This window comes from Ciona robusta, chromosome 7 (genome assembly GCF_009617815.1).
Source record: "Ciona robusta chromosome 7, ASM961781v2".
Lineage (NCBI taxonomy): Eukaryota > Metazoa > Chordata > Ascidiacea > Phlebobranchia > Cionidae > Ciona > Ciona robusta.
In genome coordinates, this window is record NC_143241.1 from 5,056,617 (window position 1) to 5,082,860 (window position 26,244).

General features: G+C 34.5%; 4 protein-coding genes across 8 annotated transcripts; 1 reads left to right on the forward strand and 3 right to left on the reverse strand.

Moving 5' to 3' along the window:
* Nucleotides 1–75: 75 nt before the first annotated feature.
* On the forward strand, nt 76–2,391 carry LOC149734063 (coiled-coil domain-containing protein 43-like). The gene is made up of 8 exons (XM_089881591.1): nt 76–91; nt 209–487; nt 809–893; nt 1,031–1,117; nt 1,393–1,477; nt 1,711–1,751; nt 1,826–1,938; nt 2,154–2,391. Exons 2-8 carry the CDS (start codon nt 317–319, stop codon nt 2,238–2,240), a joined length of 669 nt encoding a protein of 222 aa, XP_089737717.1. The 5' UTR covers nt 76–91; nt 209–316; the 3' UTR covers nt 2,241–2,391.
* Nucleotides 2,392–2,793: 402 nt separating this feature from the next.
* Nucleotides 2,794–11,065, reverse strand: LOC149734064 (uncharacterized). Its single transcript, XM_089881609.1, has 18 exons — nt 10,925–11,065; nt 10,754–10,861; nt 10,491–10,571; nt 10,176–10,284; nt 9,459–9,696; nt 8,828–8,966; nt 8,240–8,349; nt 7,794–7,899; nt 7,515–7,618; nt 7,364–7,459; nt 6,814–6,953; nt 6,286–6,406; nt 5,759–5,865; nt 5,127–5,529; nt 4,688–4,818; nt 4,326–4,460; nt 3,944–4,121; nt 2,794–3,544 (listed from the first exon to the last, which is right to left on the reverse strand). The coding sequence occupies exons 2-18, from the start codon at nt 10,813–10,815 to the stop codon at nt 3,339–3,341; spliced, it is 2,466 nt and encodes an 821-aa protein (XP_089737735.1). The 5' UTR covers nt 10,816–10,861; nt 10,925–11,065; the 3' UTR covers nt 2,794–3,338.
* A 98-nt stretch (nt 11,066–11,163) lies between these two features.
* Nucleotides 11,164–18,845, reverse strand: LOC149734065 (uncharacterized). Of its 4 annotated transcripts, none has more exons than XM_089881523.1 (15): nt 18,192–18,845; nt 17,884–17,965; nt 17,571–17,645; nt 17,243–17,357; nt 17,108–17,170; nt 16,745–16,790; nt 16,421–16,511; nt 15,983–16,126; nt 14,970–15,066; nt 14,514–14,553; nt 14,196–14,302; nt 12,950–13,904; nt 12,720–12,806; nt 12,402–12,474; nt 11,164–12,348 (listed from the first exon to the last, which is right to left on the reverse strand). In XM_089881523.1, the coding sequence occupies exons 1-15, from the start codon at nt 18,407–18,409 to the stop codon at nt 11,923–11,925; spliced, it is 2,619 nt and encodes an 872-aa protein (XP_089737649.1). In that variant the 5' UTR covers nt 18,410–18,845; the 3' UTR covers nt 11,164–11,922. The 4 variants fall into 4 exon arrangements, with proteins under 4 accessions (XP_089737649.1, XP_089737650.1, XP_089737647.1 ...); XM_089881524.1 differs by having other exon boundaries at nt 11,164–12,336; nt 14,514–14,556; XM_089881521.1 differs by having other exon boundaries at nt 14,514–14,556.
* Nucleotides 18,846–19,731: 886 nt separating this feature from the next.
* On the reverse strand, nt 19,732–25,234 carry LOC149734066 (protein lifeguard 3-like). Of its 2 annotated transcripts, XM_089881576.1 has the most exons (10): nt 24,794–25,234; nt 24,344–24,379; nt 23,698–23,767; nt 23,342–23,452; nt 23,086–23,139; nt 22,489–22,579; nt 22,156–22,239; nt 21,386–21,523; nt 20,974–21,021; nt 19,732–20,607 (listed from the first exon to the last, which is right to left on the reverse strand). In XM_089881576.1, the coding sequence occupies exons 1-10, from the start codon at nt 25,008–25,010 to the stop codon at nt 20,461–20,463; spliced, it is 996 nt and encodes a 331-aa protein (XP_089737702.1). In that variant the 5' UTR covers nt 25,011–25,234; the 3' UTR covers nt 19,732–20,460. The 2 variants fall into 2 exon arrangements, with proteins under 2 accessions (XP_089737702.1, XP_089737703.1); XM_089881577.1 differs by lacking the exon at nt 24,344–24,379 and having other exon boundaries at nt 24,794–25,226.
* Nucleotides 25,235–26,244: the final 1,010 nt, after the last annotated feature.

Genomic DNA, 26,244 nt, shown 5'->3' on the forward strand with positions numbered 1-26,244 from the left:
AAGAAGCTCTAGCTGTATCCGTAAAGTATATTTACCGCACAGGTTGACATCGAAAACCAGCTAGCAATAACAACTTATTGCGTTTAAAAAGGTATACTTTTTTAAACTATTTGTGTCTGGCATAATAAAAAGGTACAAGTAAAACATTGTTTGCAAATCGCTTTCGAAAAAAAAGAAGGCTCAAAGCTACATTACACGCCTGTTTCAGCTGTTGCCATTTGCGCAATCGCACCTATATGGTCGAGCAAAACAAACTACATTACAAGGGGTACAGAAAACACCAACAGCACACAAAGCCAGTAAATAACTGTCGATAATGGGAGAGGTTATAGCTGGTGGAGATTTTGAAGGTTGGTTATGCAAGAAACTTACATCCCTTGATATCGACAACGACGTATATGGATCGTACATCACCGGTATATTGGATGAAGAAGACGAAGAAGATACGAAGAAAGAAACATTGGGAGAAATTTTAGAAGCAGTTACTGTGAGTATATGGTTGATTAAAACCAAGTTTTTAATTATTACCCAATACCCACTGTGGTGTAGTTACAAGCTCTAAAAACTGACGTTTCTACAGTGTAGTGGCATGGGAAAAATGGTCTATCCTAAATTTCCATATGTGTTTTATACACAGCAAATGAACCATGGTAAAACCCACAACTTGTACTTTATTCTATAATTTTAAATGGGGTATATCGCATACACTGGAATTTTAACAACATTGTGTAAAAATTCACACAGTATAAAAAACTTCCCCACTATTCAATATTACAGACCATTGAAAATTTGATTTTTATATGTACAGGAAGACAGTGCTGAGTTATGCGATGTCGTGATTAAAACATACAATGCAATGAAACAAGCAAACAACAATAAAAACAAAGGAGCTGGTAATATTTAAATAAATGGCACAGAACCGCATATGTTATTATTTCTTTTACAAAGTTTTTTTTTTATTTCTTTGTCATTGTACACAAATGGTGAAATAAAATTTATTTTTTTAATTAAAATACTTTTGTTTGTTTAGATGATAGACCAAACATTGATGAAATATTGGCAGCACATGTTGGGGTAACAACAACAACAATGCAAAAACAAACTCCTAAGCCAGAAGGTTTGGCAATATTTGTTTTCTTATACAGTACATTGGAACCCAGTAATTTTTAAAGTAACACAAAACCATAGCATCTGTTATCTAACATTTTTAAGAAGAATGAGGTGTCTTATTTCATATATGTTCTATGTTGGATAGGATACAAAACAACATACAAGTTACCATGTGTATAACTGTGTGATTACGCTTAAGTTTTTATGTGTCTTACTTTGTGGGGTGAATGTAATGCAATTATCTTTGCATAGATTTACCTACTGATGTTATTTTATGTTTAGCTTTAACAGAAGAACACACAGCAATTAAGAGATCTGTGATGGCAATGTATAGTTCTGTACCTGAAGATAATGAAGATGATGAACTATATCCTTTTTATGTTGTATTGGATATTATATTACATACATGTATAGCTAATAGTTGTATGTGTATTGGAAGTACTTCATCAAAATTCAAAAGAGTTTTATCTATGCTTTATTGTACACTATCATATACACTCAAACTTAGCCCATTACAACATTATATTTTGTTTAGTATGTATACATTTTCAACATATAACAACAAAAAGTTTTCTTAACATTTATGTTTCAATAAAGTACAGGTGAGAGAGATGGTAAGGCACATCATCATCAGACAGTTGGTAAGTTTTACTTGTAAATCCCAGTTAAGCACAAAGTATTAATAGTTTTTTTAAATAACAATGTTTTTTTATAGATGCAGCTTTGGAAGTTTTTGAAAATACAAACTCGAAAACTGTAACGGAAGCTGAGAAAAATGCTCGGGTTAAACAGAAAGAAGAATCTGTTAAAAAGAAAGAACAAGACAAAGTAAATTAGTTATTTTTATTACATTGATGTTAATGATATTTCTGCCAGAAATATTATATTTACATATTTAAATTAAGCTATTTCCTAGCCTTGCTTTTAAATATATATATACATTTTCTTCCAAAAAGTAGGAACATTTTTAAAATTCATATACATAATATTCCTTTTAAAATTTCCTATACATAAACATTTCTTCAACTTTCCATCTATTCTAGATCAATTTGGAGAAACAGAAAATTAAAAAGGCTGAAAGGAAAGAAAAGGAGAAACAAAGAACACAGAAAAAAGAAAGAGGGAGATAATAATGTTAAAATAATATTCAGTTCAAATGCGTTTGTATCAATGTATAGGCAATTTCTTATTTATATTATAACTGTAATAACTCTTTGTTCTAAAAATTTGTTTTTGGTGCACCTTTTGGTTTGAGTTAATAAAATTTTGATTCAAAAAAAAGTTTGATCAGAGCACATTATCAGACAGTGCCACTACACCCACATAAGTATGGAACACCTGTGTGTTATTTATAGGCATAACCTTGTGGGTGGCATGTCACCAATCTTTGTTTTAGCACCTCAGTTTTAAACCTACACTATTTAAGTATACAAACAAGCAGATTAGCCTAAGTATATTATTGAATCTACCTTATTTACTATGTTTGACGACTGAAAATGTAACTGCTTTAATCCACTGTCATACCACATACAACTAAACTGCATAAACACACTTTTGGTTGGTCAACTTTTAAAAAGATTGAACATAAACCAAACAACATACATCTATTTAAACTGTAGACCATTTACCTTTGATGTATTGTTGCAGAAAATGTCCAAAAGTCTTGCAAGAACCACTCACCCACTCAGTTAAGCATGCTTTATTAACCAATTTGTTTATACCCTAATTGACAACAAAACTGAATAAAATAAAAACAGAACTGTAAACTGGATATAAAATATGTAAGACTTGAACAATGATATAATATTAGAAAATCTAAAAATTGGAGAGTACGATCTTTTTTAAGGGCAAGATCATAGCGTGCTACATGATATGCAAACAGTAGCGAGACTTTTAGTTTAAAATTGATGCAGGTTAAACCTTGTTGGAATAAATTATCATATATGGCTAACACTAGTTGCCGCATGGTAAGCAAATAAAACAACCAAAGAAATGCATTAACTCTATCCGTAATAAAAGCAACTAAAAACAACTCCAGCACCTGGTACACTACTACATAAAACAGTACAGATTACGAAAAAAACAGTAATGACAGTGAAAACAACGTAATAAAAAACAGACACTGGCCACAGTGAAACAAACTTTTAATTTATGTTTACAAAAAAAAAACAAAAAAAAGAACAAACTAAACACTTTCAATAACGTCAATATTTATTTATTTTTTAAATTTATTGTTCCGCACTGGAACAACTGTCTTCTAATTCTTCTACAATGCTTTCCACGGTAGGAGAGATAGAATCTGGCTCTGAGGATTTTTTCGTCTTCTTTTTAGAAATGAGAGTAATCATAAACGCAGCCCACAAAGCTGTCCTTGATTTCCTTGTTGCCATGGTAAGCAAGCTTAGTGAAGCAGCAAGAGCAAGAGTCAGGATATCTAAAAATAAAGTTCTATTTGAAACGTTTTATGCCATCAATTTAAAAAATGTCACATGCAAATAGCTCTAAAATGTACAATTCATTTTTAAGTACAAAGTGTCAATTCCTTGGCAACCAGGTTAATTGCGTAGATCTCTGTTTGGAAGACCAAAGGGCATGATCCAAGGCTCACCGAAACTTATTTAGTCTCAGTGCATAGCACCTTGGGTGTTGGGGTAATGAGCCAATTCTCGCCTAAATCCTAGGACCCATGGCGTGCCATGCTTCGGGACTTTATCCATATAGAATAAGTACAAAACATAACATTTTACATAACCTAATTTTTCCCAACACATTTTTTTGTGTTAACAAAAACTTTGTAAAAACATTTTTTTCACGCCAAACCAAAACCACTTACCTGACTGAGCATCATCCACAACATGAGACCCTGGTTCCCTCTGATACGAGAATATTTCGTTCCTTCTCTTTGCTTCCACCTCCCTTATAAGCTTATACTGGCTCTCCAACACAGCCAGCACACCACTGTGCATCGGACCTCCAAGTAAATGTTCCATCCTATCCAACAATGCCATTACCTGGTAGAGAGAGGTAAAATTGTGGTAAAAAAAATTGAAAAACTAAGTACATAAACATAAAAAATTAAGAAAAAAGCCAAAAAAATAATCACCGACAAAAAAACATAAATGGTACCTTGTTAGCTGGCTCGAGGTGTATGAACATATAATGACTGTCAATGTTATGTGTATTATAAAGACTGTCCATATTAAGAAATACCATACCCTGCTGTGCTCACGGTATTGCTCCGATATCAGTTTATCTACTCTTGAAGGATTGCTGGGTGGGCGGGGCAGGGGTGTGTTGTTTGAACTCGACACTCGACGACCGGGGAAATTACGAGCAAGCTCTGACTCAGTCTTTAAAATTTAAGTGTTTAAATAAGACTTAAAAGATACACTTAACCTAAATATTTGGGCACTACCAATGCATATCAAAAAGTTATTGTGGTTGCCATGCAAAATGCTTAATATATAAAGCACTGCATTAATCAGTAAAAATTAAACCAAAAAGTCAGATTTGTTTACATAAATGCATGTCTAACAAACCCTGCCAAAAGTTTGACGGCCCATGATTGTACAATTACCTTCTTTCTTTCCTTTTCTAAACCCCTTTGTTGATCATAGCATTCCTCCATTGCAAAATACAGTTTATTCCTGGGTGCCGTGCGTTGCTTAGCTTGCATGGGCATACCTGGTAATGGTGGTGGTGGTATACCTATACATGGGATTTAAATACAAAAAGTTACAGAGTGATTTAATTGTGGCAAAATAAAGATAATCACCATAATAAAGATAATGAAAACTATGAACTTATATGATGAAAAATATTGAAATTATATTGTGGCAAAATAAAGATGATCACTATAATAAGAAATATATTGAACTTTTGATCATAATTTAGAAAGAAAAAATAACAGCAGTTACAATTTAAGTTGAATGTGCTTCCCGCTTACAACACTAAATCAAAGGTTATCCATTTGTGATTCTTAACTGTATAAAACAAAGGTATTGAATAAGACTCACCATATACACCATTCATATGAATAGGAATCAAAGGCCATCCTTTCTCATCAAAGTAAGGGGACATATTACACCGTGGACGCATCGGGTACGGCTGACCCATTGGCATTGGGGGTCCCTGGCTGAAGAAATAGGGGTGAAAACCTTCTGAGGGGTATTTGGGGCCCTCTAATCTTGGGGGGTAAGATGCCGGGTAAAATGTAGGGGGTATAGTGGGTCGGGGTAGGTAGGGGTAACCAGGGGGGCACATGCTATTGAACCCTGGGTGACGTGGAACCATCTTGTTAAATTGGGGGTAAGATGATGGGTTGAACGGGTAACTTCCATGAATGGGGTCAGGGGTTGGGTAAGATTGGGGTGGGGGGTTGGGAGGATAGGTTGTCGGCTTCTCCTTGCTTCTTGCTTGCTGCGATAGAAAATATAGTTGTAGGCAACAAGTTTTTTTAATTTTTAACAAAATCTAGGGAGAAATTAGTAAAATGCAGTTATCAAACATAATATAGCATCAAACATAAGAAACATTGATTAACCTGTCCAGTATTGTACTTTGGCCGTGCTTGTCAGTATAAATATTTAATGTTAGGGTAAAAGATATAAGGTGCCTATGAACATAAATAACAACAAGAGAAAGTCACCAAATAAGCTTGTGAGTTCCTTCTCTGGTTCTGTAAGTTTTCTCTTGAAGTAGAAACATCATAATCCAAGTTGGTATTTTGGGATCGAACATACAGTGTATCCGATGCTGGGAATTTACAAAATGCATTTCAGTATAATGTTAAGTGGGTAGTTTAGCCGTGAAATTATTTTAATATTTAAATCAGAATTGGGCATATGGTGTCTTTGTATTAATTGTATAAATTACATAATGTTATTAATAGAAATGGTAGTGGTATAGTATTCTTTGCTAAATAATCTGAATATATCTGAATTTCCATTTAAATATATAAATAAATAATCTGGTAAATAATCTGAATTTCCATTTTTTATAATAATATTTTTACTGTTTTACTTTATCTTTCCTGCTGTATTAATGCTTTAAAACTTTTTTCTACACATCTTACTAAAGCTTTACTTAAATCGAGGCAAAAAATGTATTTGTCCCGCTACCTTATTTCAACACCCCTATCTTAAATTCCTGACTCTCATTTTTAAATAAACTAACTTTGGCTTTTTAAAGCATCCTGTGTGGTGGGTTGGGTGGGGAGTGGTGTTCTACGCTCACAGTTGTTTGTGTTGCTTTCTAAACCTGAAGTAACTGAATCGCTTCTCCAAGGTGATCCCATCTGTGTGGGTGGGAACACTGACTGTCATATTTAACTATGTACATGGATGTATACAGTGATGCCTTAGGCTGTTTTTAAAGAAACATATTTAAAAAAAGTGGCTGAGGTGCTTTTTATTCGAGGACTGTGAGATTTGTGTCAGATTTGACTTATACCCTCATGTTTTCATACCTATATATTTATTATACAACCAAACTGAATTATGTTTTAAGCATATCGAGAAGTTTTATTCATTTACACTAGTGAACAGGCTTACAATAAAACTATTCGTTTAACTTATATAAAAATTTAATTTATACAAAAATATTTAAATAATTGATATAAAAAGTTAACTTATACCAAAAACCTTAGGGAATTGATATAAAAAAATTAACCTCAAACAATTTTATAACCTTTAGGTCTCTTACCTGTTCTTCTTGGTTCAATATGGGGCAGAACAAGTTCTTGTCACGACTCGCAGACAAAGGTAAGTTACGTGGTGATTCAGTTTGGTACAAAGGGTCAATGGGTGAAGGGAACGACATGTTCATAGCAAGATTGCTGTAACCTGAAGGTTTGTATTGGTAGGTAAATGAGTGTTACATGTTTATAAGCAAAAAATCACATTTTTTTACAAAATTTGTGTTAACATTGCTAAAATACCGAATTGTATGTCAATATCAACTTTGTAAGAGATAGAGTTGTGAATGCAATTTTTGTATAGGACATTTCCTGACTTTGCTACATGAATTTAAAGTCTGTGGGCCTGTGGTACATACCATGCTTTTTAGCCACCCAATATATAAACAGCAGAAGATTCACAGTTATGTGAGATATGCAACTATTCCAACCTCTTTTGGTTAGATTTTATTGTTATGTTATTAAATAAAAGATTTTATTTTATTCTATATGAGTGAGGTCTTTAAGGACCTAGGGTTTATAAAATAATGATGAAATAAGAGATAGATAATTCAGTACCGTTACGTTTGGGTTTTTGTGGCGTTGTCTGTTGAGTTATTGGATCCAATCTATGAAGTGAAACTTCGTTCAGATCAAGGTTTCTTAATAGTGAACCTGCAGGAAAACGTTATAAAATCTTATGTCCAATAAACTCTTTGAAATTTCTCACCATTTAAATTGGTATCTTCATTAGTAGAAAGAGGTGGTGTGCCATTGCCCAATCCAAGCTCCCTGAACTTTTGCTGAATCAATCTCTCTTGCACTTGTATGTTGCTGGTACAATGAAAATAGAGTTAAAATGCTGTATCATTTTGGATGTGCCATTTTTGTACAGTATAATATGCCTATGGGACTTTTTCATTCCTTTAAATTCTGTTGTTTTTTTTTTTAGAATAGCAAAAAACTGTATACACAAAAGACAAAAGTACACAGTACTTTGTTATATTACCTTGAATCTGTTGGATATATTCTCTGCTGGTTTGCATCTTGTTGCGGGGTGGAGTGGTAATACGATTTATCTGCATGCAATGTACTGAATGTATCTGGCCCATCACCTATAACATGTAACATCAACTAAATACTCCTACTGTCCTTATTGGTGGGCAAAGTGGGATTTTGTAGGCAGAGTACATTAGGCTATGGAATGCCATTTTTGGCCAAGGACTAGGGCTAACAATATGCATAAAAGCAATATATGTGGTTGCATAGCCACATAGGTAAATGTACTACAGCAAATTTTGAACTAGATATCTCTATGTTACAAGGGCAACAGATAGCATATGCATGACATTATTTTACCTATAACAACAGTTTTACAACATGTGAATAAGAAACACAGAAAAAACTACTCGAAAACCCCATTAGAGTTGCACAAATGTATTAACAGCTGTTTACCTTGTGGGCTCATGTAGTTACTTCTGCTGTTATCATAGAACGAACTACTTCGTGCCCATGGGGAATTTATGAGGCTGAGTTCAGTGTCAGACTGGCTAAGCAGATGTTTCCTGTAACGAATGTAGTGTAAAGTAAACTATAGAAAAATTAACTGGTATTGGAAATAATGGAAAACATATTTTTTCACATGTTGCTTACAGAAATTAGCAGGTATTAAAAATGTGCTACAGAAAGGATGTTTTTTTATTACCATATGTGGATAAATTCTCTGGTATAAACATGCTATTATATGACATAAGCTTTCTGAAGTACACAACAGCTGTGGTATAACTACAACTCACATAAGTCAGGTTTTTACACAATATTGGTACCAAACAAAACAAGTCAAATAATTAATATTCTGTTACTTCTGCTACCAAGCATAACTTAAAATGGTATTTTTTCCAGTTCTTTGCTATATATATATATAATTCAATTAATAAAATGGTTTTATATTCGCAGACTTAACCAAAAGAAACTGTTTTTTTAATTACTCAAATCAAAAAAACTTAAAAAATGAGGATAACCTTACACTATGAACTATATTACCTCAGCCGATCTACAACCAAAGGGTCCATGTCACCAGCTTTTAATAGCAGGTCTGAATTATCATGCAGGTTTATGGAAGGGTTGATATAATCGCCACTCCCTGTACCTGATATCCCACTTGAGTTTAAAGTTCCACCATCTGTGGATTAGAAATCATTGATTAAACAGTGTAGAAGAATTCTTGAAGGAAAATTAATCAGAGTTTAAATAAAAGAACTAGACTGTATCACATTTCAATATTTAGTTAAAACGCTCTGAGATGTACATTTTGAGATTCAATCATGTTTTGCATATTTTTTGTTGTAAAATTTAGATACCCATAATACCCATTTTATTATTTAATTTTTTTGGCTTCTTGTTATTTAAATACAAAACAATTAATAAAAGATTAAATATAGCCTAATAAATGTTTTCATGTTGCTTGCTAATATGTAACACCAATTTTGTTGTGGATCAAATTCTATACCATTTTGGCTTTCTATAACCATATTCGTTTTTTTTTACACAAAACTAAATAAAAATTTTACAAAAAAAACTGCAAAACATGATTAAATGTCAAAATGTACAGTTCGGAGCGTTTTAACTAAATGATGAAACACGTTATAGTTACAGTGCATCTAAAGCTGATTACCTTCGAACTGAAAACCTGAATATGACTGAACAGCTGTATCGGTGTCAGTCTTATCCCTCCCAATAGTTGAGTTATCATTGAATTGATCACCAGTTCTATCCAAGTAACAGCTATTTGTAAGCTGCGATACATCAGGGGTGGGAAGATATGAATGTAAGTTGAAACTATCCTGTTGTGGTCGGTTTGCAGAGCGAAATTGATGCAGAAATGGAGTACGATCAGTGTCCAATTGAAGTGGCTGTATTTAGTGAGAAAAAATATTGTTAAAACAGTGTTTGTACCAAAGATCTGAAATAAAATAAGCTTTTTAAGTTGATTTTTAAAGATATTAACTCAAAGTTAAAGTTAAATTGGTGGATACCACATATTGATAATAATTAAAAATTCTAGTAGCCTACTAAATATATTGCATAGTCTAATTAAGGTAGTAAAAAGAAAAACTCCAGGGTGACATAATTTTAGTTCATTTAAAGGAAAACTTAAACACTATTTTTAATCTTAGTTGAAAAAGGCTGCTAAAGTTCTTAAAGTACATTGATAATAAATGAAACTTGAAGGTAGTGATTTTAACAAGCACTAGTTATGGGTATTTTATTTAAGTATTGTTGCAGAAGCTATTGCGAGAGGCATTAGTAATATCTACATTCTACACAATTAATAAGCTATATTGCAACAGTGATAACTGATTATAATGAAGGGGATTAACTTAAAATTAACCTTTTTTGATGGTGGGGTACAAAAGTTTGGACTCAGCAGACCAGAGCTGCGGTTTGGTTTCAAACTTGAACCAGAGATTGGCTTCCACGCTGGCAATACACTTTCCGAACTGAAAAATACAAATAATATAACCTAGGATGCATATATATGGGGTAATTATAATTCCGTCTACATTCCAGGTCACCTGGCTGTAGTATCCAATCTATTAAATAAAATGGATATATATTATCTACAGAATGGCAAGCAGTATTCTTTGTACTGTCAAAGGTATTAGCAATACACTGTTCTGATTAAAGGTCAAAATTAAAATGTTACCATATTCTTTTGATGGGATTAGTTTTTGCTGGTTTGTCTGATAATATGCTTGCTACCAGATCTCCTAATGAGCTGTCGTTTCTGTGGTAAAATCAGTAATTAAACATAAACAGTAATTGTGTATGTATATGAAGCTTCAGTTATAAGGCTGTTATAATTATTTTGTTAAAACGATAAATTATGTGACTGTAACGTAAAAAAAAGATTTCTTTTAGTAGCGCGCGCAAAAATACTTTTGCAGTTTAAAACAGGTGAAGGCTTACTTCGTGGCTTGTTCATCAGTGTTAGTTGACCATGGTGAATAAGGAGCTGCAGTCGTTTCCATCGAAAAAGTTCAACTCGAATGATCAAGAGCTCACGCGCCCAAAGTACTAATGCAAATATTCAATACAGAGCTTCAAATTATCGCGACAATATAGCAAATGGTGTCTTACCGTATGTGGATTCCCAAATTTACGCTGGGCAGATTGTCTAATTTTAACTCAGTATAACAATTTCTTTCTATCTGTTTAATTTCAACTGTCCTGCAAAAAGTTAAATACCGACTGCACCTGTCACCTGTAGAGGCTCTGGTCTGATAAGCCGAACATTAATTGTTACATCATAACTCTCGCTGTGTCGTCATTCGATTGTAGATTTCTCAATTCTCGTTACAGATAATACTAGGACAACATTTTCAGACGCAAATTTTATTCATATCTTTGCAATTGCCTATGGACATATGTAGCGTGTCGCGTGTGTACATCAGAACAACGCATTCATTGGTCGCAACCCAACTTAGAAAGCAAAAGAACGAAAATGGAATCCAACAGAGGAGTTCGAACGTGCTTGGCGATCGAATGCAAAATGCAATCTTAACACAATGAGCCTTCAAAAACGGAAGAGAAAAGGAATCTGCAATGTACAGGGGGCACAAAAAGTAGCGGCGCAAGTCACTCTGACAAATGGTTTTCAAAAAATAACAAGATCTCCATATTTTAAATTACGTTTTGCGCAGTATAACTAATAGCACTGCTTTTTAGGCAAAACCGAAATATCCCAGAAACAAAGAAAGTCATGACTGCAGTCATAAGCATATATACAAGCATGCATTGGAGATAGTTATGAGGTTACTGAAAAAAATGCCCGTTAACAGTAGATGTAGGAAAAATGTGCTTTTTTTAACAAAAACAACATTTTTATGAGTAAGGCAGTACAAGCATTCTACTGTAGATTAATATAATTACAATCTCAGTAAAGCATACAGTATCATTACAAGCGTTTTTTAGTTGATTTTTCGTCTTACTTTTTTGTTGGAGGTTTTTACAAAATATATAAAATGTTTTCTTATATTTTTTAAGTTAATAGTTTTTTTTGTGGTCTTAAATACCTTACAATTAACTGCAGTCAACTAATTCCCTTTTGGGAACAAAAAAATCGCTGCAATGTTAAATCAGTTTACAGTCGAGCGCTGAACTAAAGGTGGTGGAGATGAAAAATCCTTTTCATTGTTGCTATGGTAACCGTAACCACGGTGCAGCTTAGTGTCCGAACCGCTTGACGGGGACATGAGGCCAGGGACTTTTGCTGGCTGTTTGGGGCGGTGGGGTGGGCTCTCGTTTATCTCTCCCGGTTCAGGACTGGAGCGAGCAGAATCGTAAGAACCTCCAGTTGGCAAGCTCCCAGCGACAAAGGCACCACTGTCTTCCTCATCTTCAAAGATCTCATCCGGCATTGACATTGGGATCGGGGCCGAGGGATCAAACATGGCCGTGTTGGGCATCGGTGTAAAAACCGGGGGACCGCTTCCATTGGCTGCACGCTTTAAGGTGACTGTGGGAATGCTCTTACCACTGGTCTGCTTCACCTGCATGTGAGACTACATGGTCAATGTAGAACACAATGTTTCAAATTGTTAAAAATTCACTTTACCTTGGAAATCGCATCTGAAAGTGATTTTTGGAAAATTGCATCATTTAATATTTCGCTGTGCTTTTTCGAGCTTCTGAAATAAAAATAAACATTAATAAAACATATTCATTTCACTTTATCTATGTTTTGGGTATTTCATATCAATAAATGTTTAATGCTAAAGCGAGATTTATGACAATTTAAATGCTGTAGACTAATTAGTGGGTAAAGCCATTTAATATTATTCTTGTTTGCGAAATCTGCTTTTTATTTTATTTTTACCTGTATTCCAAGTAAGTTATAAACCTTAGAATACAGGTAGTTTATTTCATATCTTACTTGGAATGGTGTCTGTGTTGATGATGGTGCTTATGTTTCGATCCTCCGCTACTGGAACCATTACCACTGTGATGATGGTGGTGACCCCTGGAACAACAAACTTAACATAAAAAGGGAAGTTAAATTGGAAACTTTATTGATTAATGAGTTGAATACTGCATAATCTGACCCCTCTTGTTTGTATAGACACTTACAGCAGGGTAAAAGCTTCATTAGTATACGCAACCAACCTTTTTGAAAGCTTGGCAGCTGAGTGCTCCACTTGCCCCCCGCTGTCTAAGTGGCCACGTTTTCTTGCTCGAACGGGTGAAACTTCAGAGCCAGAACCAGAGCTTGAACCCACAATCTTCGCAACAGATGTGTTTAACTGGCCATCCGAAGATGAAAGTTTGATCCTTAGAGGAGCAACGGAAGCTTCTGATGATGCTGCTGTGGCTGCTGCTGGAGGCGGGGGAGGTGGAGGACGTGTGCTCTTCTGCTGTTGATGTTTAAGTGCAGCTTCTGCCTGCTTTCGTTTCCGCCGTTCCTCTTCTTTTGCTCGCAGTTTGCCCAGCAGATTTTTCTCTTCGGTTGAGAGAGCAACGGCTGCAGCTTTTTGTTTGAGGTAGTGGTGCAGCTTCTCAGGGTTGCGCTTGTATAGTTCACACATCGCCTTGTAATCAAGAGCTTTCGACTCCTTTTGTGAATGGCTGTGTGCAGCATGCGTCTTCTCACTGTGGTGCCGCCGGGCTTCTTGTGCATCTTTGGGCAAATGCCTACCGGAACTTGTTACCCCAGAATGTGTGGCAGATCTATTGTGGTGGGATTCTGGTGCGGCTCTTTGCTTGAGCTTTTCCGTGCGAATCCGGCCTTCCAGGTCCTTATTTACAGCAGCCAGGTCATCAGGTGTGCTAGATGGTTCCGGTTTTGGTTGTTTAGGCTGTTGGGAATGTGGAGCTTGATGCCAGCCTTTACTCTGGTCAGGTTTTTTCTCATTTGGCGGCTGTTGTGGCTTCATCATGTTACGGTGAGCTTCTGGGTGTGCTGTAGGTCTGTTGTGGCTTCGATTCAAGTCTGGTTTCTGGGGTGGGGCACGACTTGAAGGGTGAGGTTGTTGGTGTGGGTGAGGTCGGGATTGAGGTAGGGTGGAACGACTGGGGTCCATTGGGTTTTGATTGTTACGACTCTCCACTGGCTTTGTGTGACCTGGAAATAATAAATGTTTTAAAGACAACTATGAAACATCATTGCCAATCAAAAATGTGAACAATTTATTACTACATAATCAAACAGATATGCATAATTATACAAACAATTGTTATACACAAAATCAGACACTTCAACAGCTTATACAAACTGATGGATACACTTTAAAATTTGCTAAAACATTCAGAAAAGACTACAGAATGGACTGTTGTGTTATCGGATTTTAACACTTTGTTGCAACTAGCAAATCTTTTCCACAAGATGTTATAAAACAGTTTTTTTTTAACCTACCAGATGATGAGTGGACTGGTTGAGTAGGTGGAGCTGGTTTGGTGGGGACTCGTGTGTTTGGGTGAGTTCGTTTGTATTCCTGGAGTGACATTGCTGGCTTCTTCTCTCTGATGTAAGAGAATAGGTTTATAAACTTGCTCAACAATTGTGCTTTGTGGTAACATATATTGAATGGGTATGGAGGAATGACCAATTGTGGCACATTACATATCAGACTGTGGGCCCTGGCACATATAGAACAGACTTGTATGGTCATCCACTCATGCCCATTACAGTGGGAGAGAAAGTAGCTAGTAGTACACTGTTTAAAATACTTACTTTAGTTTAGGTGGTGGATGATTGTTCTCTGGTTTTTCACCTGCTGTGAAGAGATATATATAATGCCAACGTAACCTTAATACTAACTAGATGACAACAATAGAATTTTGTCACAGATCCTGACTTCAATAGGTTTAACTAAGTGATATTTATGGGTTTAATGAGCAATATTTTTATTGTTGTGGGGGTGAAATGGAACACTGCCATGTCAGACAGCTGCCTTGGAATCCCACAATGATTTAAGCATAAAATAATAAGAATGAAACTATGGATATGTTTCGTCTTGAGTGTGTTTTATGCTAAAGAGTCATTACTGTGATAGCTATACCTTAAAAAAGATAGTAGCTGTCGAATAATAATAACATTGAAACCAATGTTTGTCTCAATGCATTACTTTTTACATTTTTAAAAAATAATGACAGGTAGTCAGATATTATTGGTATTTAGATGCACTACCTGCAGATACTGGTGTGTTAGATGATGGATGGTGTTTCACATCTTTTTCAGAGAACTCGTAAGTTTCTTTGTTTGAGCTTGATGCCGTTAATGAAGGCTGCAATAAACACCACAGTGCATGATAATGTGTGGTGGGATCAGTAATTACAAGCACTAATCGGACGGGGGAAATCGAACAAATTGTTTTTCAAAAATAGTTGCCTAAGCGATGTTATCTACTCTACAAGAATACATAGCACTCCATTTCCATTGGCTTATGAATGTCAGGTGTTAACTTTATAAACATTATGAGCTATCATCTTACCTCGGCACCCACGCAGTTACATAAGTAGCCATTGTTCTACTAGACTACTCCTTTAACATTCAAATCATAGCCTCGTTTTACTGCCTACAGACCAGACGCTTTCCCTTTTTGTATAAAACTAGGGGTGTGGTAGCAGGGAAGCCGCAATAGAGATATTGTCAGGCTTATCAACCGGCTTTACAAGCCACTCGCCCATAAAAAGGTACTGGTGCCTGAAACAAGGCAAAACGAGGCTTATAATGCTGGCTGGTCTTATCCTGTGAATGCCTTATCATTGCCGACGCGGTGTCGGCCAATAGTAAACAAAAAGTGCTGGGAGCCTGTGAGATTGAAAATGGAGAGAAACGCGTTATGTGGTAGACACTGTGTATTCTATGAGGGTGAAGACCTGCAGCAAGGCTTGCCATGGGTCCTTGGATTCAGGCCAGAATTTGCCCATTACCCAAAAATAGAATTTGCCCATTATCAAAAAATGCATACATTCATGTCTGAAAGTGCAGTCATTTACAATGGGGTTCCAGGAGTAATTCTGACTGTTAAACTGGCGACTTAAATATTGAAACAGGTTCTGACTGCCTGTCTGTATGAGGCCACTTTTCTTTATGGTATAGCTTTGTATTTGGAAACCACAGTTACAGTTGGATAACCTAACAGAGTATAGATGAAGCCCCATGATAAAATAAACAGACAAACAAAAGAAAATATTTACCTTGTAATTTTTTAACTTGCGCAGTCTCGTTGGGCAACGGTTCAGAATCTTTAAAAATTCTTCAATGATTGTATCGAGTAAAGGTTCGGTTATAATTGGATCCATGTAAGTCCAATACGCTTTACCATCATTGGATAACGGGATCTGATTGAAAGTTAATAGGATTCACAGGTTAAGGGTTAGACCAGGCTTTCCTATAGATCACAAACACCTTGTATAATTCTTATTGAATTGAAGACCTAAATATTTGTACATAACTTTATAGTGTTAAATTATATGAAAATACAAATCTGAAATAAAGTTTTAACAGGAATACAAATTATTACAAAAGGTCTGCCATTCCTAAAAAATCCAACAAGTGGGGCTTGGCTCTATATAATACGAGTACAACATAGACAGGTTTTAACGCGATTCTGTTTTAATTAATCTTTAACTTACTTCGTATTTGGACCATTTGCAAGAGAGGTGTATGCACATGGCTGCCACTACAGTTGGTTTGTAGAGCAAACAGAAGGTGGTAAGATGCAAACTGTAACGGAACCCATATTTAATTAATCTGACATTTGATCTGAACATAGAAAATTATTTTATGTGTCAATCATTAGCAAAAGTTAATAATGTCTTTACTGTAGTAAATAGAAAATTTAAATGGCATTCAATTAACCGTGGTACATAACTATTAACAACATGAATGTTGGTAGGCCTGTTGTATGGGAATAACAATTTAATACATAACTTGTTACATTAATATGTCCTATTTACCTGTTGGTTGCCATGAAGTAAGCCATCTGTGACAAATCACGGCTTGCTGAAATTGCGTAATAATCCAGTTACATGGTGAAATACGATGTACAAACAAAACAGTCTGGCCTTGTTTAAACTATTTATTAAAGTCAAGAGGTGGCCAAACTATGACACAAATTAAGCTTGTTTCTCTCTTTTGTTACCACAAATTAATATGTGACAATCATTTAAAGTCTCTACCCAAAGAGTAAGATATAAAATTTAAGAACTTCGCGAATCTCATTTTCATCAGGCAAGATAACTTCATTATTTATTGTACTGTTTAATTAACTTTTAAAACTATAACTATTAGAAAAATAATATGAAAAAAAGAGAACCAACCTTTCACAAGTTGAGTACATTTCACAACATGTGTGTGAGGGTGATCTACCGAAATATCGAAACCTAAATCAGTAAAATCATAAATGGATGTTCTAACATTTTACAATGGAAACATCATTGTAAAAGCATTAAAACCTAAAGTTTGAAGAAGCACAAGCTCATTTTGAACAAGCTCCTGTGCCTGCTTGAGATAGCTGTCGCTGTGGGTGTCGAGGTGTGGTTTATCAGGGTGGAGGCAGACATAACAAATCTGTACAAACCATAACGCAAAATTTTAGAAAATATTTAATTTCTGTTAAAACTTATTGACGAAAAATATACTCACAGGGGAAAAATATTTAAATATCTTAGATTTAACAGTTTTGCTAATGAGATCTTACCATTAGGCGAACAACGTTTCTTTTTTGGTACCGGTAATTTTGGGACACCCAATAATATTTGCATACTTATACAATCACACAACCTTAAGAACATGCTCCAACTTTTTGGGTTGTTCTTCCACTTTAGCAGCCAAAAAAAGCGCAGTTGGGGCGATAGCCTGAAATAAAAAAAGTTTCTACGTAAAATAATAACAGGAACTGACATCAATAAAAAATGTCACTACGAAAAGCATGGTCATGTTAACAGCTTAAAGCAATTAAGAAACTCCAACTTAGTAGTTAGTACCGGCATTTCATTTAGCATGGTTTGTAACAACTTAATTGGCTGTAATAAATGCCACAAAACACTACTAATATAGTATTTAAACATTTAAAATTAGTTATGAAAGTACTTACGTAACGTGAAAATACAGTAAAGGAGTGGTAAACATAAAATCTGTGCATATATACAATCGCAGTGTTGATGGTAAGTTGATTACTGTAACGGTGGTGGCGGTTAAGGAAACGTAGAATGTAGAAGTTACGGAATAAATACGAACAAAAAAGAGGTTTAAAATCGTAAACTAAGTAGTTTTATGTCAAATATTGGTGTTGTAAGTTATTTAAAATGGTTTTGTATTGGTTACATTAAAGAACTAAATTAAGCGATATCCGCCATTAAAAATTAGTGACCGAATCGTGACTGGCAGAAAACTAAAGGATACACTGAAAGTCGTTGTCCCATGTCTTGTATTAAATTTGCCGCTTGTTGACGATAACCAAGCTCTTTATCTGCATCTATACCATCTTTTCGACTGGGAGTTTGGTCTAAATCTTCCCTTGAATACTGCCATTTTCTATTATTATCTGAAGCCATCACCCAGTCGAATCGAAAAGTAACAGCCAGAGCGGTAAACAAGACGCGCTCCTGCGTTTCGCGCATGCGCACTGAGATTCATGACACGAGACCGTGACGTCATGATTGCGCAACATTTATTCATGAACAAAAGCAAATTTCACGCTTAGCTGAAGACGCAATGATGCATTACAAAACAAATCAATGTTCCAAAACAAACTTATTTTGTTCGGTTTATATTATTAGAACTTACAATGCATATATTTAGCAAGTAAACAATGCGGATAAACGATTTGCCCTGAAATAAAATATACGATTTCTATGTCGACTTCTTTGCTTGATCAAAACATGGCGGACTCGACGAATCCTTTTTTCTGTCGACTTCTGCTACCAAATCCATCTGAACTAAACATAGGCCGACTCGACGCACAATTTTCACCCTTTCCAATGTAAACACTCGAAAATATAACGATGTTACTGGCCCTTTCAGCCGACATACCAGCACAGAGCGTATTGACAGCAACTGCGAGCTGTTCAGTCAGTCCTGGCAGTTTATCGTTTGCTGCTTTCTTCGTGGAGCTTTTTTTAGCGCTCTCTCGCATGAAGCCTCTCTCACATTTGTCGCAGCAACCAAACAAAGCTGAAGTCATTTGCAGTTCTGTGTATAACTGCTGATTACTTTGTGTTGCTTTCGTGGTTGCTAGTTGATGTTGTCCCACATTTCCATCAGTTTAATTGTATTTTGATTTTTTCCAATGCGACCACGAATACCACAAATCAGCCTGCAGTTTCCTATCTCGAGAAGAAAATTGAATACGTCTGTTTTTGAAAAACGTTCAAGGCCAAATGTTATGTTGTGTCATATTCTACCACGCTTCTAGTTCAAAGAACGGCCGTAATGTAATTATCAATACGCAAAAGGTTATTATAAATAATGCATGGTTTCTCGATATACTTTCAGATTTTATAATAGATTGCATGGTTGCACATTATCGCCAAACCGATTTTTCAAATAATGTTTAGCCAAACTGCTACAAAATAGTTTTCTTTAAACTATGTGTTATAAAGTAAATGATAATTGATATAGCAACATTACCAGTATTACTACATAGCGCTATTACGTGTCTACTATAGCTATTACGTGTCTACTATAGATCTACTTCAGATGGACTTGCGACTCTATTTGCTGGTTACTTACCGTTAGGCCCACATACCTATCTTCCTGTATTACAGCAGGAAAGCGTTTAAGTATTGTAGCAACCACGGCCCATTTACGAAAGCTACATACAGTATTGAGGCAATCGTTTCAGTTATTTTAAAAACCTAAATAAGGTATAGTCTATAAAAGACCACAAACATAACAAAATTTGCTTTGCAGTTGTTTACGATCTCCGTTAGTCTTCATAAAACCAAGTTATACAACTTTTATTTGCTTGTTATTATCAACAGTAATATACATATGTATGCTTGAATAAATTACAACAACAAATAAACCTATATATCTTTTAAAACTTTTAAGATATGGAAATCACAGCAATGGTTTCAAGTACTAATTACCAAATTTAACATTACAGTTCAGACTACTACAATGTAATCTACATTTTTGTTCCAAATGTACAGGGGTGACAAGATGGGTTTGCTATATACAAGAAAAAATAAACAATAAATTTCCATTACTTAGCATTTCACATTTGTCAGATTAAACATTTAGGCAAGTGTGCTTAAAATACATTAATTTAACATCAAACAACGTACATAATAATAGATACCCCATTATATACAGTAGTCAACTAAACATGAGCGATGGGCCAACTGCTGAACTAAATCCTATGTAATTAACTATTCACACTGTTGTACATTGTGCATCAGGATATCATGTGGCAACTTAATTTGTAATCCTAGCAAAAACTTTATCAAAACTTTTAATTAAAATATATTCAATTATGCAAACTTTGCTTGAGATAACAATGAGTCGACATAATACCAAACACATGGAATTAAATAAACATCCTAAATAATGAACAACAAGAAATCATTAGTGTTTGCTTTTTGAGACAGCTTTCTTTAGCTTGTCTCTATGAGCTAGTTAATTACAGATGTATGGCATAGTTCCATACAGTCTCCTTATATCCACAACACTAGTTGCTACTCCCAAAAATGGAAAGAATAAAGATGAAAATGTAAACAACATCTATGTAGAGATTGAGGGCACCATAGATGTATTCTTCTGGGTCAAGCTCATAACGTTTTCCTCCCATTATAAGTTGAGTGTCGAAAGCCAGGAACTGACAATATTTAATTTATTTAAATTATATTACAATCTCAAATATATGTATGTATTAATATGTATATACTAATATTAGATCTATTTTATACTGTAACTATGAAAAAGCGCATCATAATCCTATTTCTTTGCACATAACCTCCTATTTACTTTAACTGCGAATAATCAGAAATATATTATCCCTTGCATACAATCTGTATTTGTGTACTCTAACTATACACATTGATAACAAACTATATTTGTGAACTATTAACCAAATACTTGAAAAAAGTTAGTTCAAAAAGACCTAGAATCTTGATATTCTATGTTACACAAATGTATACAGAAAATGTTATGCTTGCATTTTAAATAAATCCGGACAACTTACCAAAGTGAAAACAAGAGCACCCAGGGATCCATATACAACATGAAGATACTAGAGGATAAGAACATATTTTAGATAGATAAATATGCACCTAGGGTGCCATGTAGACAAACTTATGAATGTTGTGATAAGAATAACCATGTATGCTAAATGTTAGGGAGTGTTTGAATAGTTACCACCATTGACGTCATTTTAAAAGAGGTTAAGAAACTTCAAAAGGATCTATTTTATTGACACCACAGAAAACTAGTGAAATTTTAAGTGTTTTTAAACATGCATATTTTTTATATTTAAACCAACTTTATAAATAACTAAAGTAAGTTTATATAAAACAGCTGACGCTAAAGTTTATTTATACCACAACACTCAATTTTAACTATATATATATATATAGATATAAAACACAGTCACATACCCATGACTTATTCCATGTGAAGATAGTCACAAATCCAAACAGCATGAGCACAAGAACAAGTACAAAGAGAAGACCGGAGCATTTTGTGAAGTCAAATTTGGTTTGCAATGAGAATAATGTAACAGCTACACATACACCCTAAGAAAAGTCATTGCAAAGTGTGAATTTGTCTCTTGTTATACAGTCCTGTGGGCGTTAACACATAATTTTTGTGAAGTCAAATTTGGTTTGCAATGAGAATAATGTAACAGCTACACATACACCCTAAGAAAAGTCATTGCAAAGTGTGAATTTGTCTCTTGTTATACAGTCCTGTGGGCGTTAACACATAATATCCCATATTCCCATATAGTGTTTTGGCAGTTAACCAGGCTGTGTTAAGAGTCATAAGGATTAAAGGATAATTATATAAATCAGTAAATATTCTTTGTTAACTAGGCTACGAAATGCGACGATAAGAATGAAAACATGAATCATCTTACTTCAACGTATTGTATCGTCAAACGACCATACTCATTAGTGTTTTAAACATCACATATACTTTAATTTAATAATTTAATCTTATTTCATATAAACTATCACCAAAAAAAACTAGGTCATTGTTAAGCTTATTGGATTACACATCAAATAATATAAGGATATTTCATGAATTTAACACTGAGGTCAACAAAGAACTGTTGATATTACTGGCTTACTTCCATAAGTTTTGCACCAAATTCAGTCGTTCTATTTGTGTATTTTAATAATAGATGGTTTAATAAGCAACTTACCACTGTTATGCCTAAGGCGATAACAACAGACATTGTGTCATAAAAGCTTGCAATAGTTCCAACCATGTAGGAGAGGGCAAGTGTCTAAATGAACAAAAAATATCAATAATATAGACAACAAAGTTATATTTATGTGCTAACATTGGCACAAATCTCAGGTCTCCTTGCGTGTCTTGCCCATGAACCCGACTCATATGGGGTAAAGTAGGTTTCAAGGGTCTTGTGTAGTTAAAGGGGATAACATACCAGTACAAGCACAAAAAGGTAGGAGTGGAAGATTTTATGGTAGACATATATAATCATAAAATGTAAACATCTATTAGTAAAACTTACGAAGATGGCAAGAACAATAATGTTGGTAGGATGCTTGCGTCGAACATTGGGGCAGCACACCAGAGCTATGTAGAGAGCAAGGAAAATAGCACTGTGTAATATGAGGAACATTTAAATAGGTTGACAGTGGGAGACATTTTTTTCTTCTGGGAAATCCCATGCATTATCACAAGACCGATACCTTTACTAAAGCAATTCAATTTCACACAATTATTTTATAGGCTGATTGTCTTTAGAAACTTTGATGGGAGCTTTTTAGCACCGAAATATTAAATTGTATAGGCCTATCATTTCTTGAAAGATTCGATACCTCAGTTTATTTTGTTTTGGTATCATTTTAATGCTTATTAAAAGTTTACAGCTTCATAGATTGTGCATTGAGTAAATAGTCTGATTTTAAACAAATTTAGATTTAAACAGGATAATTTAAAAACGAATAACTAATGGTACTGGGACCCTGAGTTTAATTTTAAGAGTTGAGAATGTGGGGCTCACAGTCAGGCTACCGAAAACTGTATCAATTACAAACGTTTAATGGTAGGCTATATTTTCAAAAAAGAATAGTAACATTAGTTAGAACTAGAAAATTAATCTTACTATGCAACATAATACATCGCTGAATTTGCTCTAATGAATGTCTTCACAGAAGGTCTGGAATTCAAAGAAAACAATGTGATTGTGATGTATGTGATACTTTTATGAAATTTCATTTCACTTTTTTACATTTAGGGTTTTATCTTATTGCTGTATTCAAATTAGAAAAGTTTATACAAAAACTGATTAGTTGTATCATAAGGACAAAGCTAACATTTAATTCTAATCATTTAAATACCTTATCAAAAATATTGCTTACATGAAAGTGAAAATGCAGACAATTCCAAATGTTACCAGCAGTTGAAGACCCAGTGTGATGTAAACTTTCCGAATAAACAAACGACGAACACTTTTGTCATCAAATGAACCTCTGGAATAAACAAAACTATTTGCAAATTGATTTAACTCAAGCCTTGTAATTTTAGTGACAAATTGTGTTTAATGTAAATACACTAGTTAATGTGAACAATAAAAGATAATGACAAGTTAAGATAAAAAAAATCGCAAGTTTAAAGTTGTTTTACTCCTATTTCAATGAATGAAATTATATTCAAAGTACATAAAACTTTATATTGGGTGTCATTTTAAATAGTTTGCTATCCTTTGAATACTTACCGTGTTGTAAATCCTCCATCTTCAGCATGATGTGGTGTGGAATTGTATGACGGCTGATGGACAGCTGTTTCTAATATTTAGGAAAAGTCAGTGGTTGGTAATATGAAGTCACAAAATAACAACAGACCGTTCAGTTTAAAAGCATGCGTATAATAGGATATAGGAATATGGGAGCATCATTAAAAAGTGTTGGAAAATAGTTACAAGATGGTGGGCAGTTATATTGTTATTTGTGAGACAATTTCTATTATGGTGAAATAATAAATGATTTATATATTAGACATATGGCTTATAACATTTTTATGAATATACCAAAGAATAAAGCTTTGGTTTTGTTGTTAGCAAATATGTTCAAAATGATTTAATAACATTAACAATAACATAGTATGTGAGTCATGTGACATGTGTGCGTGTTATGTCTGTTTTGCTTAAAAAGTGTCAACGCTACCAGTATGACAAATTAACTCAAACGCTATATGTGGAATTAAAAACACATAAATAATTAAGTTTCTTTCAAGATTCTTTTAGACTTTTACCCTACTACAAAATTAACAGTAAAATAAGTGCAGTTGGTGATTGCCTACACTAATCTTATATTGCAGGCAACATGCAGCAAGCTAACAGACTACAAATTAGTGAACCATACCCGCAGCTGGCTGCACACTATTCTGTCCATAAGGAGCTATATAAGCACAGTTTTAAGTTACTACAGATGCAAGTACTATGAAAGCATAATATAATTTTATGTCAAGGAAATACAATTTTTAAATAACATATAGTTCCATTTAAATTAACAACTATTTTGAACAACATTATCATATCCCACTTAATTGAGTATAATATTAAATATAAATTAATGAATATTTTCATATACATATATAAAATAAATCCATCTATATATATATTATGTATCCCATGCTTTTAATCTGTAAACTGTTACAGTGTCGATTTCGAATTTACCATAACTAAAATTAGGCAATACGGTGACTAATTTTGTGTGCAAAAATACTTTTTTAACAACTTTTCATGCAGACTTGTGATGCTTAATTATTTTTTTCGCAAATTATTGCTGTATTGCTTTTAAAATATCACCTACCAGCTGGGTGTGGTGCATACTGTGTCTGGTAATTCCCTGTGGGATACGGTTGCGCATATGGTTGGTTGGCTGGTGGGTATGGTTGGTTGGCTGGGGGGTAGGGGGCTCCTGCTTGTAGGGGTGCACTGGGTTGAACATAAGGTTGTGGGGTTGGGGGGTTTGGGTCAAACAACTTCTTCTCATCCATAGCTTCATTATAAGATGGTGGTTGGGCCATTTTTACTGCTATTATGATACAATACACAGTTTATTCAAGTGGGCCAGTGAAACAAAGTTGCTGAAAATGTATCGTCTCAAATCAATGCATTACAATATACACCACATCCACATTCACTGAGTACCACGCCACAAGTTTAACGGTGCACAATAATGATAACATCTACATGACACGCGCCTGAACATGAACAGGCGCTTACATGGCTTTATATTAGTATTTATTCGTCCTTAAATATCTGACATCTACTCTATAAACTTCTCTACAGTTCCGCTGCGAAATCTCGTGACAAAAAATATTTATTTTGTCGCCATATTGTAATATAAGATTTCTATTGCATAAGTTTGAATGGGGAGTGCAAATGAGAAATGAATGTTACGTATTTACATTCGCGTAGCACGACAACTACTGTCTCTATAATACGAATATCCTATATATACCGTACACTCCGTGCAACGACCGCTATGGTCATGTGTATTACCATGGTCCCCTAAAAATAAAGCAGGCCTAAGATTTTATTCATTACCCCCCAAAACGCACACGCCAGCAAAGAGTAGCAGATGGTAACATCGAACAACAAACACGATGTTTTTTGATTACGATGGTATAGCTCAAACCACTATGGGAAAATACAATATGAAACCAACTACATCGAATTCAACCCTGCTTCCCTCCCTATACGTTATATAAAAAGGTAATATCATAGTACTCTAAAACACTCTGTTTAGAGTACTATGGTAATATGCCTATGGGTAACAAACCTACACTGCAGAAGTACAAGTTAATATAGAGGATACGCGTAAAGGTAGCCTGACGCACATCCTATGGTATCCTATATGTGCACATTAGAATACATTTTACCATGATAAGTCAGCAAATAAGTTGGTTATACAGAAAGAACATGTCTATCTTTCAGCAAGGTGCTTTTTAATATTAGACGTTGTGGGTGGTAGATGACGGAACACTTTTAGCACATAATATAAAATACCCTAATGTTTTTTAAGCAATTAATAACGGCGGCCTATGTGAGTCGGGAAGATGAGATTTTATAATCCTTTAAATATTTTTTGTTTACGACCAAATGGGTTTAGAAAATAGAATAAAACGGTTCCGCATCTACCCCCACCCTACTATATCACGATACCGTAAAGATTTAAACCTGGCAAAACTTTTTTATATAAAACAGAAAAAACGTACGTTACTGTCAAGTCAAAACAAATTTCTTGACAAAACGTTT